Consider the following 17,596-nt stretch of genomic DNA (forward strand, 5'->3'; position numbering starts at 1 on the left):
TCTCAAAAAAAAACAAAAATCTCAGGGATAATACAAAAAAATAACACAAACTGAACAATGCTGAAACAATGGGAGAATATTAAAACTAGTAATTATATATTTATGTTTTCGAAATTTTGCTTGCTCGTTGTATAAACAACTGAAACATAATCAATCTAACGATAATGAAATAACCATAAAAACGGTGGAACTTATTGTAAATTGGGATATGGCATATAACACTTTTATTGTGGATATAGATAAGCGTGTTTCACAACAGTGTGGCAGGCCCCGTAGCTCCTGGCACAAAAAAGTCATTAACATGACTTTGAACATGTCGAAGATGGAAATAAATCAAACTGATTGTGAAAAGAAAACATTCTCGCTTTCGCTGAATCGGGGCTTGGGTTAATTGCTTGTTTTCAATGGAGAAAATTTTAATTAGTTTCAAACAGATATTTTTACTTCAAACAGATGTTTTAAATTCACAAAAAGGTGACGGTGCTATGGCAACTTGCACCAGCCAAAGCAAGAATACACTTTTTTATAATCACAACATTGTTCTGTTATGCAGATTTAATTTACTTGAATTAGCCGTGCCAATGAAAGTTTTCGGCCCAGCAAGTGCAATCCCCTGCTTGGCTAAAAATAATGACCAAATTGCCATTCGTTTGAAGCGAACGTGATTGCCGCATATATGATTGATTTTGCTTTGTTTACCATACCTTGATTACTAAACAAGGAAAGCAGACGACTTATAAAGATTCAATCTCACAAAAATCAGGATTCGTTGTTCGTGTTAATTATATATTTTGAAGCTTCCTCCTTTGCTATGAGCAGTTGGTACTGGTTGACTGGATGGCTGCCCTCACTGCTGGCTGTTGTTGGAAACGGTCTTGTTATTTACTTGATTCTAGCGGTACCAAAACTTCGAACCACTAACAACAGATTTGTTCTGTCCCTCGCCATCGCTGACTTCTGTGTTGGCATATGTTTTTATCCAGGACACGCGATTTGCCACTTTGCACTCACCTCGTGCAATGAGATGATAAGAGACGATATTGCAGTGCTCATGATTTACTCGTCTGTTTCTAATCTTTGCGCCATGGCTCTCGATCGCTACATCGCCATTGTCAAACCTCTGCACTACATGTCACTGATGACTGCTAGGCAAGCCACAATATTGACGGCCGTTGCGTGGATAATTCCGCTGTCAACCTATTTTATTCCTGCTGTTTGTGCCAGCCTGGGTTTATTTAGCATCAACTTCAGTGTCAGTGTAATCGTCTGGGCAACTATATTCGAGTTTGTCCCTTGTATTTTGCTGTCACTGGCTACAGCACATGCCGTTATCACCTCACGAAGGCACTTCCGCCGCGACGCAAAACTCAATATGGAAATACGTTATAACCAACCAAACCTGAGACGTCGTCGATCTTCTTATTCAGCATCACTGATAGCGACTGTGGTCGCTATCTTTTTGGCTTGCTATGCAGTGGAGGTATACAGTTCATTTTGTCATTTTACGGAACTGTGCGTCATGAACAAAAACTTGTACAATGTAGTGCGCTTCCTTGTAATTGTAAATTCTGCTGCTAATCCCATCGCATACGCGTTACTAAAAAGAGACATACGAAAAGAACTCGAGAAAATATTCTGCTTTAATTCATTTAATAATTACAAGAGCAGGCCGAGACGCAGTTACGTGGATAGAACAACCAGTACTGTGTGACTTTCGCCAAAGCAAAAGGTATGCCATAGGGCTTTGTTTACATTTAGCTACATTTGGTATCGTCACTTTTTAAATTCGTTATCTGTGACAGCTTGAAAGTAGTGTGAGTTGTGAAAATGCATTTTATAAGGTTATTTTAGGATATACTTAATAAACCTGTAAAACCCGAAAAGATAAAGGTGGAGGACGGTAAAGAGTTTATCGTGTATAGCAATACATTAGTGTAAGAGAGTGCTGGACAAAAGAGTTTTCTAAAAAGGATTTATTATACAACTAGATAATTAAAGGATTCCATCTGTACCACCATCTTAGTTTTATTGTTAGATAAATCACTTGTTCAAGAGAAACTCTGAATGTCCTTGCCAAATTTTGATTTATATTATATTGCTGCAATTTAATTTGTTCCGGGCATAAATATTGTAACTGAAATTCAGCGGAATTGATTTTTGTAATGAAGTAAAATCGTCGAAATGATAGAAGGCGTTCGCTTTTTAATCGTCGTTTTGTGTGCGTGTGTATATGCAACGCTTCGTAGATGGCGTGCATGGACTATCGTTCACTTTATGGAATGTTTTAAATTGAAAAAAATATTATGGAGTGTTATCTCGGGAAAAAAAACTCGAGATCAAAAATTGACAGATGGTTTAGTCTGTTGTTTTACAATTGAGCCATCTTCAATTGGCGAATTAATTAAAATGTCAGTAAGACAGAAAAACGTTCTTTTCGTTGCTTACTTATTAAAAAAAACGACATTAAAAAGAAATGATTTTCCAGCATTTGCGTAAATTGTTTCATTTGGCTTATTCTTTTTAACGAAAAATGTGTGAATGCTATTTTTTTTTTCAAGTTGTACTGGGTACGGTAGACAATGTATATTTGAAAGTAAAGAATCTTTGTTATGTTATGAAATCATTCATTTCATTTTTATCCCTCATTAAAAAAACTTCACCATCTAAACATCCGGGTGTTGATGAATAGAGAACGATAAATAGGAGTCTTACAGTCTATTATAAGCCGTCCTTGTTTCTCTTTGATTCCTAAATTAAACGTCAATTTTCATTCTTGCTTTGACACAACGTTTTGAATGGTAAATTTCCAAAACTAATTGCACTTGAAGCGCGCCATGTATATTCTCGCGAATAACGCAAAAGCAATTTTTAATTTTTTAATAATAAAATCGACAATCAAAGTTAAACAAAGATCACAAAACTTGCATATATGAGGTAATGAATAGGGGAACGAAACGGTTGAATTGAGTCGTCTTAAATGAAATTGACGGCTCAAAATTGGAACCTAAATTTCATTGGTGTTAAACTGACAAAGTCGGCCAATGTTATCCCATCTATCAACACTCACCAAGGGTTTTATTCGATATTTCACAGATTATTTTACAGGTTTTCCTAGCTCTTATTCATTTTTCTCTAATTCCTTCGATTAAATTTCGATTTTTATTATTTTTGTTGCTGTTGCTGTGGTCGTTTTTTTTTTCTTTCTTTTCTAAAAACAAGTAAAGCTTTACTTATTTTCATGAATCTACTTTGTTACAAACGTCTCAAAAGCAAAGATTCTTAATAACGTCGACCACATTGTTCTTTTTTTTTTCTGGACCAACTGCTTGGTTGATAAGTATATTATTTTATTCAGCTTAATTCATCACCCACACGTCCAGCATAATTATCAGTCACTTCCAGGGGATTGTATACTTTTCATAATCAGTTACGAGGAAGATAAATAAAAGAAATGTCGGTGTTGAATTAAAACCAAATATTAAGGATACCAATTGATTACTTGACATGTTTTTAATAGAGCTTGAAAATGATCACGTACATGACCACGCAACCGACATGCAAAGACATTCGTCCGAGAACGCGCTGACAAAATTGAAAGGCGAACGTGGTGTTTCATTGACTGAAAACGCGATTCACACATACGTATCTGTTGCGTGTGAAATGTTATTGGACTTACGTCAATATTCTCTGTGTTTGATTTAGTAAACATATCGTTCAAAGAGGGACCTATAGCAAAGCTGTTATTAATCTCGGCCAAAAAAAACATATTTCAAAATATTCCTCACAAATTGGAACTCAATCTAGGAACTGACTCCTACATTTAATAGTAATAAATGACAAAATTGGTGCATAAAATGAAAGAGGAGCGTTTTTTTTTTTTTTTTTTTTTTTTTTTTTTTGGGGGGGGGGGGGGGGGGGGGGCACAGCCAGCACAGCATAAAACAGATGTCACAGATATTCAGTCTCGTGATAATTGCAAAATTGTACAAATTGTTTCGTCAGGATAGTGCTTGGCGGATACTAGTAAATGTCAGCATTGTCCCGAAAGTTGACTTTGTTTGCACTATTTTGGCTTGTAGTTGGTGGTTTTGAGCCTGGGCATATTGAAAAATACTAATTTTTTGGACACTGGTAGTGTTATCGCCCTAAAAAAAGATCAGGATTTTATGGTATGCCCAGTCTCAAAAAGTCTCTAAAGCATTCACCATCTACAAAAATAAAACAGTGCGTTCGAGTTATCAAGATTCAACTGTACCTCCAACTTACCTCTTTTGGGCGAACCCTCCCCGTATTATAGCCCCTATTGAAGGGAGTACCCCCGGGTGATGAGCTGTGTTAACTTAGGCTTCTAACACACGCAAACAGTATACGTGACATGACAAACATGAAAGATTTTGAAAGGCTTTGTAATTAATCAACTTTTTTTTTTTTAATTTATCACATGTAATAAACCTTTGACAGGACTGTGTCATTAGCACTCATTTATTTCAACGTTTCAGGAAATGATTGAAAACTAGGCGTTTCATGGATTGTCACATATCTTTTTCAGTTGCATGATTCGTGAATATTAGAATTGCGGGAACGTGATCTGCGAGCAAGACACCTGGCTTTGCCACTGATCCTGCTGTGATGATAACTATATTTAATTCAAGAAATAAGCACCGCTCTTAATTGCAATAATATTAATAAAAACAACAATGCCGATTTAGCTTCCAGAAGGCAATCAGTTCAGTGGCAGTAATAACTGCACGTGCCATTTGAGGCGGTGATCTGAAGACAGACTCGTACATGTACACTGCAAAAACTTAACTATCAGCAAACCATCACAAAGCAAATACTACATCAGCACAGAGTTAAAATGTAACATCAAAAAATTTAAAAAAAGAGGATTAAAGGAAAATGTTGCGCAGAAAACAGAATTTAATAGCTTTTCTGTGTGGCTTTGAAAATTGTTAAGTTTTTCAGCTACGGGAACTCCAAATAGTCACCTTCGCTCTGAGCACTATCAAGTGTGATCGAAAAGCAACCCATTCATTTTTATCCAACGTATATTATTTTTTTTTCTAGAAAATCTAGGAGTAAGTTCCTAAATTGAGTTCCAATTCACGAGGAAGATATTTCGTATATTATTATCTTTCTCAAGAATTTCATTAATAACAGCTTTGCCGTAGGTCCGCCTCTGAACTAGACTTGCTCCAAGTCGACCTCGTATAAATGATAGCGAGCGATATGAAAGCAAAACCTCGTACAGCAAGCGATATAAAATAAACCTCGTACAGCAAAACCTCGGGCAGAAAAAAAAATTAAAAAGATTTTTAAAAATTTTTTTTTTTATATATTTTTTTTTTAGTCAGTCACAGAGGATATCGATATAAATGCAATATCGTTACCTCAGTAACAGACAAGTATGTGCGAATCGGGTGTTCATTTGGCAAGGCGCCACGTTCCCCTTTCAATGTTGTCAGCGCGGCCTCGAACGAACGTATTTGCACGACGGTTTAAAGATCAAGTACGTGATCATTTTTAAGCTTGATTGATGACATATCATCAAATCACTTATCATTCTTTTGTCAGTTGTCAACCAAGCAATTGGTCCAAAAAAGGAGACGAATACTCTAGCATCTTCGTTTGATCAGTAGATCTAGTAAAATAATGAAAATTAAGGGAAAGGCATTTTTCAAAAAAAAAAAAAAAAAAAAACAGTTACAGCAATAAAGATTCAATAAAAGAAGATTACGAAAATCTGTCGGAGAGAATGAGCCATTTCAGAGTTGCCCTTTTCCCTTCTTTTAAAACGAGTCCTCGTGGGAAAGTTTTCATTTGAAAATGGTTGGATTTGCATAAAAATGAAAATGCATGTGAATCTCATTTTGATATCAAAAGTTTCGCACGAAGACTCGTTTTCATACAGAGGCAAATGGCAACTCGGAAATGGCCTATTATTTTAAAAATTTACTTGACAAGATCCAAGAAAAAAACTGTAAATAACCCGTGAATTGTCGTGTAAAATTTATGAAGTAACACCAGGCAATTCAAGAGATAATTTTATAATACAAACACAAGGTTTTAAGTTTAAAAAATATGTTTCGGATGACCTGCAAACATCTTCATTTTCCTCTACAATATAAAAATTGTGGTAAATTGGCGGTAAAGGGTAAGAAGGGAGAACAATGACCGGGTTCAATGTCGGTTTTAACCAATAAAGTTTAGGTTCCAATTTTGAGTCGTCAATTAGGTACGACTCAATCCAACCAACCGATCACGTTCCCTTTTCCATTAACTCGCATTTTTATTTTTATTTTTAGTTTAAATGTCTGTTGTATATTACAAAATAAAAATCATTTAGGAGTCATTTGCTAAAATATAATTGACGTGCTTCAAGTGCGATTTTTTTGGGGAAATTTGGCATTCAAAACCATATGTCAAATCAGGAATAAAAATTGACGTTTGATTTGAGAATCAAAAAATAACAAGGGCGGCTTTTAATAGACTGTAAGACACCTTTTCATCAATTTCTATTCATTAGCACCCGGATGTTTAGATGGTGAAGTTTTTTAATGAAGGATAAAAATGAAATAAATGATTCATAACATAACACTGATTTTTAACTTTAAAATATACATTTATTTACACTGGCACTAGTTACAACTTGAATAAATAATTTTCACACATTTTTTTCGATGAAAAATGAGCCAAACGAAACAATTCACACAAATGCTGTGAAATCATTTATTTTTTATGTCCGCTTCTACAATATGTGAGCAATAACGAAAAGGAAGTTTTACTGTCTCTTATTGACATTTTCATTAATTCGCCAATCAAGAAACATCTGTCGACTTTTGGTCTCAGAGGGTTTTTTTTTTCTTTTTCATATTTTAAGCCGGAGACAAAACTCCATAATATTTATTGCAGTTTCAAAACTTCGATTAAGTGAACGAAGTTTCAAACACGCCATTAACAAAGCTACACAGCAAAAAGAAGATCTAAGGGCGAACACTTTACGATTCCAACAACTTGCAGTTACAATATTTATGCCCGGAACAAATTTAATTGAAGCAATATAATATTAATCAAAGTTCTGAGAAGGAAATTCTGAGGTTTTGTTCAACAAGTGATTGATCTAGTACAATAAAGAGGGTGATACTAATGGACTTTTTATTAAGTAGTTGTGAAAGACATCGCTTCGAAGATACTCCTTTATCACACACTCTCTACAATAATGTATTGCTATATAACTCTAAAATAACCTTTGAAAATGTATTTCCACCATTCGATTTATCACAGATAACGAAATTAAAATTTGACGATACCTTTTGTAAACAACATAAATGTCGTACTGCTGGCCATTTGCTGTGGCGAAAGTTACACAGTACTGGTTGTTCTGTCCGCGTAACTGCGTTTCGACTTACTTATTTTGAACGAATAATAGCAGAATATTTTGTCGAGTTCTTTTTTTATGTCTCTCTTTAATAACGCGTAAGCGATGGGATTAGCAGCAGAATTAACAATTACAAGGAAGCGCACTAAATTGTACAAGTTCTTATTCATGACGCACAGTTCCGTAAAATGGCAAAATGAACTGTAGACTTCCACTGCGTAGCAAGCCAGAAAGATCGCGACCACAGTCGCTATCAGTGTTACTGAATAAGAAGATCGACGACGTCTCTGGTTTGGTCGGTTATAACGTATTTGCAAATCGAGTTGTGCGTCGCGGCGGCAGTGCCTTCGCGAGATTATAACAGCATGTGCTGTAGCCAGTGACAGCAAAATACAAGGGACAAATTCGAATATGGTTGTCCAGACGATTACACTTACTCCGAAGTTGATGCTAAATAAACCCAGGCTGACACAAACAGAAGGGATAAAATAAGTTGAGAGCGGAATTATCCACGCGAAGGCCGTCAAAATTGTGGCTTGCCTGGCAGTCATCAGTGACATGTAGTGCAGAGGTTTGACAATGGCGATGTAGCGATCGAGAGCCATGACGCAAAGATTAGAAACAGACGAGTAAATCATGAGCACTGCAATATCGTCTCTGATCATCTTATTGCACGAAGTGAGTAGAAAGTGGCAAATCGCGTGTCCTGGATAAAAACATATGCCAACACAGAAGTCAGCGATGGCGAGGGACAGAACAAATCTATTGTTAGTGGTTCGAAGTTTGGGAACTGTTAGAATCAAGTAAATCACAAGACTGTTTCCAACAACAGCCAGCAGTGAGGGCAGCCATCCAGTCTTCCAGTACCAACCGCTCATAGCAAAGGAGGTAGCTTCAAATAAAAATAAAAATAATTAACACGAGCTCGGATACGAATCCTTGTGAGATTGACTCTTTGAAAACCATCTGCTCCCCTTGTTTAGTTATTAAGGCACGTTCAAAATGACGTTTTTAGCCGATAGCAAAATCATATAGTCGTTACTTAGGGGCAATTAAGTTCACTCTAGACAATTATCAATATTTTCTCTTTTTTTAACTGGGCACCTGCTGTGAAACCGTACATAAGCGAAGCTAATTTCCGTAAAAAATCTTTGTAACAGAACCATGACAATTCTGTTAGAAATAATTATAGAAATCAGTTACCAACGAACAGGCGTGTGACGCTCATGGTAAAAAATAATACTGGTTAACACGAGATCCTGAAGTTTAAATATTTCTAGTTACGTTTTAAGGAAAGTCACCAAATGTGGTGGTTATATTTTGACCAAATTGTAAGTCTTTCATTTACCGCTCAGATAAATTGGTAACCTGCTCACAAGGAAGTAAGTCTGGACTCGAAAGAGCGCTGGAAATCGAGCCTAATACCTACATTCATTTCATCCCTTTTCTTAACCACTAAAATAAATTATCCTCAAAACGTTTGGGTGAGTCAGCTGTTAGACGATTTTTTTTGAGAAATTTCAAAGGGCCTACAGTTTCTAAACCTTTTCTACACATTTACTCGTGAAATCCATGTTCTTTCGTATATCTCCAGCCTGAGAAAAGCACCCTTTCCGGGTGGAGCCTTCCCCTTATAGCCCCGTATTATAGGGTCCCCCCGCCCATGTGATGAGTTTTTGCCCCCGCAGGGTTTTGGCCCAGAGGCCAAAACCCGAGGATGCATCATTGAAGTCCCCGAATGTATATATCTATATATATATAAGGGAATAAAAAATAGAAAGTATATGAAGAAATATACAAGAAATGTATGGTAGTATGCGAGGCGATCCCGATTTGAAGAAACTAGGCGCGCACGGGGGTCTCGGTTAATTTTGCGGCAAGCACGCAAGGTGTTTTGGGTGTTTCGCCGCCATACTGCGAGCAACAAGCTGAAGATGTGCGACTCAAACGTCTGACAGTTTTCAGTTAAAAGCTTGATGTGTGTCTTGTTTAAGATAAGTTCGCTGAATTGAAAGACTCATTTGTAAACCGCGATTTCTCAAACACAAATCACAACAGACCGAAAGACTCGGTCACAATCAAACCAGACTAGCTCACGGCAGACGAGATATTGCCAGTTCTTGGCGAAACATACTCCAGAGATTATATTTAGGCAAATATTAACTGAGATCGATTGTAAGAGAGTTTAAAATGTAGAAAGAAGAAGATTTTACAAGAGGTATTGAGTACTGAGACTCGCGAGACGCTTTCATCAAAACAGTTGTCGAGACGAAGCCTGTGCTTTAGCTTCCAGTCCAGGAAAATTTCTTTAAAAAGTTAGTCAGCTCTAACTATTATTATTACAAAAAGATCATTTTTCCTGTAGGAAAGAATACGAGGACTTGGCTATTTCAACCGAGAAATAGTTACTACTCAAATAGATACCACTAAACAGCGTGAATCTCATCGTTTCCTTTTCACTAATTAACATTAATTGTAAAATGTTGTCTCACGGCTCTAAAAGCAACCTGAGTAAGTAACTTGTTTTAAGGTGAAAAGCCCTTTTCGGGAAGTTCCAGGAACATCCAAGATAATTTCACAAATTCAAGCCCAAAGACGGACGGTTAATAAAAAATTTTCCCTGCAAAATTCAGCCGCAAAAAGACGATATCTGCAAAATGAAATTCATAGCAGAATTAGCCAAAAGCGGGGGCAATGTTAGTGAGAACCTCTCCTAGTGTTAAGCTTTTCATACATGCAAACAGTATACGTGACATGAGAAACCATTACTGCGTTTTGAAAGGTTTTGTATTTAATTCACCTTTCTTTTAATTTACTCCATGTTAAGTAATAAACCTTTGACAGGACTGTGTGGGTCACTTATTTATGGTGGTAGGTAGGTAGGTAGGTAAGGTAGGTTATACTTTTTTTGAAACACGGTAAATTCCATTCAGGTATACATAATAAAAAAAGAACAATTGATAAAACACTAAATGTTAAATGTTATTAGGGCAATCAGTGTTTTTTGGTTTGTATCTGATCTTTAAATCGGTTGGTAAAAACGTATATAACTGAATTTTCGGTAACTCTCTGTTACCTTCATCAGAGTTAAAATTGGTTCAGTTTTTGCATAGTAAGTTTTTATACACCGCCGGTCTCTAGGGATGTTCCCAATGTTAAATAAACTTATGAATTGTACATGCTCATTCACACAGTTAATGTCCTGGATAGAATGTAGCGCTTCTAGGAATAGGCGTTGTTGCCTATTGTTGACATTTCTTTCTAAAATTTCTACATAATCCGGATGAATGTCATGGTCTGTTGTTTCCGCGTGAATTTTTTTTTTTTTTTTTTTTCATATATATAAAACACTAACTACACTAACTAAGGGCCTCTTCATATGATCCCGGTTGACCGGGCTGGCCCAGTTACCGAGATATCGGCTCACTCCTATTTTCTTTGTAAAATTTTTGATGTGTTCATATGAGAAGGCAGGCCAGCCCGGTTACCGATATCTCGGTTTCTGCAAACGAGATATCGACAACCGGGAAGAAAATTTTCCCATATGAACACTCCAGCCCGGCCGCCGGGACGCAACTTTTTTTGAAAAAATAGCTTCCCTTTCGTAACTAGGCGGTCAAAATGGCATAATTTTGCCTTGTATCTATTTCCACTTTAGAAATATGCGAATTAGCTTTATCAGTAAAGTTACAAGGGTCGATAAAGCTACGATAGTCGCAAAAGATGCAACTTCATTTGTCGCAATTTTGGTTTCGTTTCTTGAATTTTATCCCCGTCAACCGGGCTAAAATTTTCCATATGAACAGACGTCAAAATCTGTCCTGGTAACCGAGACAGCCCGTTAACCGGGATCATGTGAAGAGGCCCTTTAAGAGAGGCTAACTACTAGTAAGAACAAACAGACAAAAACCTGCTTTACAAGGATGCTGTGTATTTAAAATTTAAATGAAAAATGAGCCGAACTTGTGATTTTTCAATTTGTTCTTAAATTCGTTAAGTGTGATGAATAGTTTTACTTCATTCGGTTAGCCATTCCAAAACACAGCCCCGCTGTAGCTAAAGCTTCGTTTACAATAATTAGTGCGCGGCTGTGGTATGGATAGCTTTCCTTCAGTATTCCTGAGATTGTATGTCAAGGCTTCATTACGTGGGAAACTCGAGAACTCAAATAATTCGGAGTCATGTTGTTCACAGCATTATACATCATAATCGATTTACTCACGGCCCTCTGATGATCAAGTTTGTGCCAATTTAAACTATGTAAGAGTTCATCAGTATTTTCTATCATAATAAGAGAAGGTTATGATACGCGCAGCACGGTTCTGTAGCTTTTGTAATTTCTGAGAGAATCCCTTTGAGCAGCATCCCCACACTACACTACAATAATCGAAATTAGGCTGAATTAATGAATTTTAAACGGCGAGAAGTATCTCACGTGGAATAAAATCCCTTAAGCGTTTAACCTGAGGCAATCTTTTTTGAAATTTACTTTATGTGAAATTCCCAATTTAGATTTTGATCAATATATACGCCGAGAGATTTCGTAGTGGATACTTGTTCAACAGGGATTTGATTTATTTTGATTGAGGGATTCTCAGGTAGATAAGATAGATCCAATTAATAAAAATTCCGTTTTTGTCAAGTTTAGTGTAAGTTTATTGCCTTCAAGCCATAATCAAATTTCTTCTAGATCAGAATTTATACATTCATTTATTTCTTCGACACTATTGCTCGCAAAAGTAATGCTGGTATCGTCAGCATACATTCTCGGTTGCGAGTGACATAGACAGTTGGGTAGATCGTTGATATAAAATAAGAATAAAAGAGGGCCTGAAATAGTTCCCTGTGGAACACCACATTGAAGAAACTTCTCGGATGATTTATTACAATTATTAACTAGACAGGTTTGTGTGCGACTATTTAAATAAGAAGAAAACCATTTATGCGCAGGTCCTTTAATACCATGTCAACGTTTCAGGAACTGATTAAAAGCTAAGCATCGTTTGTGAATATTACAATTGCAGGAACGTGATCTGCAAGCAAGCAAGACACCTGACTTTCCTTATTTATGATGACTAACAAAAATCAATCAGCACCGCTCTTAACAGCAGCCATTTTAATAAAAACTGACTAGAAAACGGATTTACTGTTTTCGGATAGCATTCAGATCAGCTACAGTAATTAAGTTCCATTGAACTTTGGGGCAGACTCGACACTACGAGAAATTAGCGATCAATACACCCTTACATAGCAAATACAGCATCAGCGCAGAGTTAAAATGAAACAACAGAAAATATAAAATAAAGAATTAGAGAAAATGTTTTAATTTGTAGGAGCCCAACTTTAATAGCTTCACTGTGTGGCTATGACAATTGTAATAGATTACAGCTTGGCTAACTCAAAGTACTCATATTCGCACTGAGATCCAAGTACAGAGGCGGCGGAGCGTTTTGAAACGTGGGGCGGGGATATCATCGTACTCCAAGCCAAGCGCATACCTCCCCCCCCGGGGGGGGGAAGGTATTCCCCTAATCAAATTTACAAATTGTCTTTTACAGTGTCCGGTGTGTCTGCAATCAATTTGTGACAATGCGTAACTGGGCAGTTTAGGCGATCCTGCTTCTTGACGTGTTTGGGGTAATCTTTAGTTCGAAGAGCAAAAAATGGATGTTATGAAGTCACTGATTCCACAAGCAATGTCAAATGCAGTCTTCACAGATTGTGGACCTCTCCTAGTTGCGTTTTGGGAAAACATCGTTAATCAACACCGCAAGCGAGAACAATCGACAGACGAAGGGCGCCGCCCCCCCCCCCCCCCACAAGGGGGGGCCCCCCCGCCCGCTGAGGTGTGATCAAACCCCCGCAACAGATACTAGTAAATGTAAGAGTTAGTTCCTCAACTGAGTTCAATTCGTGAGCCAAGATTTTGTTATATTTTTTTGTTGTTGAGACTTTCACTAATAACAGCTTTGCTGGAGGTCCCTCTTTGAACGATATCTTTACTTAATCAAACACAGAGAATATTGACGTAAATCCAATAACATTTCACAAGCAACAGATACCAATGTGTGAATCGCGTGTTCAGTCGATAAGACGCCACGTTCGCCTTTCAGTTTTGTACAGCGCGGCCTCCGGCGAATGCATTTGCATATCGATTTCGTAAACAAGTACGTGATCATTTTTTAGCTCAATTGACAACATGTCATGTTATCACTTGTTATTCTTAAATATTTGGTTTTTATTCAACACTGACGTTTCTTTTATTTATCTTCCCCGTAACTGATAATTAAAAGTATACAATCCCCTGGAAGTGACCGATAATTAGGCTGGAAGTACTAGCGATGAAATAAGCTGAATAAACTTATGTACTTATCAACCAAGCCGTTGGACTAGAAAAAAACCGTGAGACGAATGTGGTCAACATTCTAGCATCTTCGCTTGTTAAGAAATTTATTACATAGTAGATTTAGGAGACTACTAAGGAGAGCTCTGTATTTTATAGAAAAGAAAAAAACGACAATAACAACAAAAAAATAATATAAAACGAAAAAAATCGAAGGAACTACAGAAAGATGGAGAAGAACTAGGAAAACCTTTAAAATAACCGGTGAATTATCGTATTAAAATGGTGTTGAATTGGTGCTAGATGGCGGGCATGATGGTAGAACATTGGCCGAGTTTGTCGGTTTGAACCAATGAAATTTAGACTTCAATTTTGAGCCGTCAATTTGAGACGACTCGATCCAACCAACCGTTTCGTTCCCTTTTTATTAGTTCTCATATGCAAGTTTTGTGAGTTATTTATATTAAAGGAAGATTATATATTACAAAATTAAAAATTGTTTTGGCCTTATTTGCTAGAAAATATTTGACGTATTTCAAGTGCAATTAGTTTTGGAAATTTAACATTCAAAACGATGTGTCAAATCAAGAATGAAAATTGACGTTTAATTTAGGAATCAAAAAGAAACAAGGACGGCCTATAATAGACTGTAAGACTCCTATTCATCGATTTCTATTCATCAACACCCGGATGTTTAGATGGTGAAGTTTTTTAATTAATGAGGGATAAAAATGAAATAAATGATTTATAACACAACAAAGATTCTTAACTTTAAAATATACATTTATTTATCTATTATTATTACTATGGGACTAGGTACAACTTGAATAAATAATTTTCACACATTTTTTTGCGATGAAAAATGAGCCAAACGAAACAATTCACACAAATACTGTGAAATCATTTCTTTTTTTATGTTTACTTCTACAATATGTGAGCAATAACGAAAAGGCAGTTTTACTGTCTCTTTCTATTCATCAACATCCGGATGTTTAGATGGTGAAGTTTTTAATGAGGGATAAAAATGAAATAGATGATTCATAACATAACACTAATTCTTGACCTTCAAATATACATTGTCTTATCGTACCCCGAACAACTTGAAAAAAAATTATTCGCGCATTTTTATTGATATAAAAACACCGATATTAAAGAATTTCAAAATAGTAACTGGAAAATCATTTCTTTTTTATGTCTGATTCTTTCAATAAGTGATCAACGAAAAGAAGGTTTTTCTGTCTTACTGACATTTAATTAAATCGCCATTTGAAGAGGCTCAATTGTAAAACAATAGACTAAACCATCTGTCAACCTTTTTTCGATATTTTTAAGCCAGAGATAAAAATCCATAATATTCATTTCGGTTTTAAACATTTCATAATGTGAACTATATCCCATGCACGCCAATTGCAAAGCGTGGCATACACACACACACACACACACACACACACAAAACGACAATTAAAGGGCGAACGCCTTCTATCATTGTGCCAACTGTATTCCATAAAGGAAAATAATTCTGACTTTCAGTTACAATATTTATGCCCGGAAAAATTTAAATTGCAGCAATATAATGTAAATCAAAATTCCTTGTTAGATAAATCACTCTTTCCTCTTGAACGAGTGATTTATCTAACAACAGAGGAACAAGTGATTAATCTTACTAACAACAAAGGTGGTGGAACGGATGAAATCTTTTAATTAACTAGTCGTACAATTAATCTTTTTTAGAGAACTCTTTTGTCCAGCACTCTCACTACACTAATGTATTGCTATACACGATAACCTCTTTACCGTCCACCTTTATCTTTTCAGCTTATACAGGTTTATTTTAGCATATCCTGAAATAACCTTAAAACAACTCACACTTCTATCAAGCTGTCACAGATAACGAATTTAAAAAGCGACGATACCAAATGTAAACAAAGCTTACTGCGTACTATTTGCTGTGGCGATAGTTAAACCGTACTGGTTGCCGTTTTGTCCACGTTACTGGGTCTCGACCTATTCTTATAAAATGAATAACAGCAGAATATTCTGTCAAGTTCTTTTCTTATGTCTCTCTTCAATAACGCGTAAGCGATGGGGTTTGCGGCAGAATTAACAATTACAAGGAAGCGCACTACATTGTACAAGTTTTTGTTCATGACGCACAGTTCCGTAAAATAACAAAATGAACTGTAGACCTCCACTGCATAGCAAGCCAGAAAGATCGCGACCACAGTCGCTATCAGTGTTGCTGAATAAGAAGTTCGACGACGTCTCAGGTTTGGTCGGTTATAGCGTATTTCCATATTGAGTTGTGCGTCGCGACGGAAGTGCCTTCGTGAGGTTATAGCGGCATGTGCTGTAGATAGTAACAGCACAATACAAGGGACAAATTCGAATATGGTTGTCCAGACGATTACACTGACTCCAAAGTTGATGCTAAATAAACCCAGGCTGGCGCAAACAGAAGGGATAAAATAAGTTGACAGCGGAATAATCCACGCCACGGCCGTCACAATTGTGGCCTGCCTAGCAGTCATCAGTGACATGTAGTGCAGAGGTTTGACAATGGCAATGTAGCGATCGAGAGCCATGGCGCAAAGATTAGAGACAGACGAGAAAATCATGAGCACTGCAATATCGTCTCTGATCATCTCATTGCATGAGGTGAGTACAAAGTGGCAAATCGCGTGTCCTGGATAAAAACATATGCCAACACAGAAGTCAGCGATGGCGAGGGACAGAACAAACCTGTTGCTAGTGGTTCGAAGTTTGGGTACCGCTAGAATCAAGTAAATAACAAGACCGTTTCCAACAACAGCCAGCAGTGAGGGCAGCCATCCAGTCAACCAGTACCAACCACTCATAGCGCAGGAGGTAGCTTCAAAACATATAAATAACACGAACAACGAATCCTGATTCTTGAAAGATTGAATCTTCATAAGCCATCTGTAATCAAGGTATGTTAAAAGTGATGATTTTTAGCCAATAACAAAATCACATATTCGTTACTTGCGGCAATCACGTTCGCTTTAGACGACGCTTTAGACGAATGACAATTTGTGCATTATTTTTAGCCAAGCGTGGAATTGCACTTGCTGAGAGCACTTTCAATAGCACAGCTTAATCAAGTAAATCAAATCTGCATAACAGAACAAAACATTGTGATTAAAAAGAAAGGTATTCTTGTGTGGGCAGCATGTTGCCATATCTCCGTCACCTTTTTGTGAATTAAAAAAACGTCAGTCTGAACTAAAAATATCCGTTTTAAATTTATTAAAATTTTCTCTATTGGTAACAACCAATTAACCCTTATACCCGATTCGAATGTTTTCTTTTCACAATCAATTGGAAGCATTTCAATCTTCGACATGTTTAAAGTCCCGTTAATGAATTTTTTGGCAGGAGCTACGGGGCCCTGCCACACTGTTGTCACACACGATTATCTAAATCTACAAAAAAAAGTGTAATTTGCCATACCCTATTTACAATTAGTTCCACCGTTTTATGGTTATTTCATTATCGTTAGATTAATTTATGTTTCGGTTGTTTATTCAACGAGCAGGTAAAATATCAAAAACATATATATATAAATACTGATTTTAATATTCTTCCATTGTTTCAGCATTGATTAGTTTGTGTTATTTTCTTGAATTATTGAGATTTGTGTTTTGTTTTTGCAAATTTTTTTTTTGGATTTTTTTTTTTTTTTTTTTTTTTTTTTTTTAAATACTATAATATCATCGAAGCTCCTCGGGCGACTAGACTACCAATGTCTAGATTTTAACAACAACGTCAAGATCTAGATATCTCATATATTATTAAAGCGGCATTCTTGCATTTCAAAAGCTCTATAGGTAACAAAAACGTCGGACATCACCTACAAT

General features: G+C 36.5%; 3 protein-coding genes across 3 annotated transcripts; 1 reads left to right on the plus strand and 2 right to left on the minus strand.

Moving 5' to 3' along the window:
- Positions 1 to 528: 528 nt before the first annotated feature.
- LOC144643387 (melanocortin receptor 5-like) lies at positions 529 to 2,173 on the plus strand. Its single transcript, XM_078502606.1, has one exon. It carries the CDS (start codon positions 812 to 814, stop codon positions 1,709 to 1,711), a length of 900 nt encoding a protein of 299 aa, XP_078358732.1. The 5' UTR covers positions 529 to 811; the 3' UTR covers positions 1,712 to 2,173.
- Positions 2,174 to 7,362: 5,189 nt separating this feature from the next.
- LOC144645981 (beta-2 adrenergic receptor-like) lies at positions 7,363 to 8,293 on the minus strand. Its single transcript, XM_078505500.1, has one exon. It carries the CDS (start codon positions 8,254 to 8,256, stop codon positions 7,363 to 7,365), a length of 894 nt encoding a protein of 297 aa, XP_078361626.1. The 5' UTR covers positions 8,257 to 8,293.
- A 6,303-nt stretch (positions 8,294 to 14,596) lies between these two features.
- LOC144643282 (octopamine receptor beta-2R-like) lies at positions 14,597 to 17,255 on the minus strand. Its single transcript, XM_078502487.1, has one exon. It carries the CDS (start codon positions 16,649 to 16,651, stop codon positions 15,680 to 15,682), a length of 972 nt encoding a protein of 323 aa, XP_078358613.1. The 5' UTR covers positions 16,652 to 17,255; the 3' UTR covers positions 14,597 to 15,679.
- Between the last annotated feature and the right edge of the window lie 341 nt (positions 17,256 to 17,596).

This window comes from Oculina patagonica, chromosome 1 (assembly GCF_052425735.1).
Source record: "Oculina patagonica isolate OP01 chromosome 1, crgOcupat, whole genome shotgun sequence".
Lineage (NCBI taxonomy): Eukaryota > Metazoa > Cnidaria > Anthozoa > Scleractinia > Oculinidae > Oculina > Oculina patagonica.

Excerpts from the sequence above, each read along its gene's own strand:
- LOC144643387 (XM_078502606.1), top strand. The coding sequence starts at position 812 with ATGAGCAGTTGGTACTGGTTGACTGGATGGCTGCCCTCACTGCTGGCT.
- LOC144645981 (XM_078505500.1), bottom strand. The coding sequence starts at position 8,256 with ATGAGCGGTTGGTACTGGAAGACTGGATGGCTGCCCTCACTGCTGGCT.
- LOC144643282 (XM_078502487.1), bottom strand. The coding sequence starts at position 16,651 with ATGAAGATTCAATCTTTCAAGAATCAGGATTCGTTGTTCGTGTTATTT.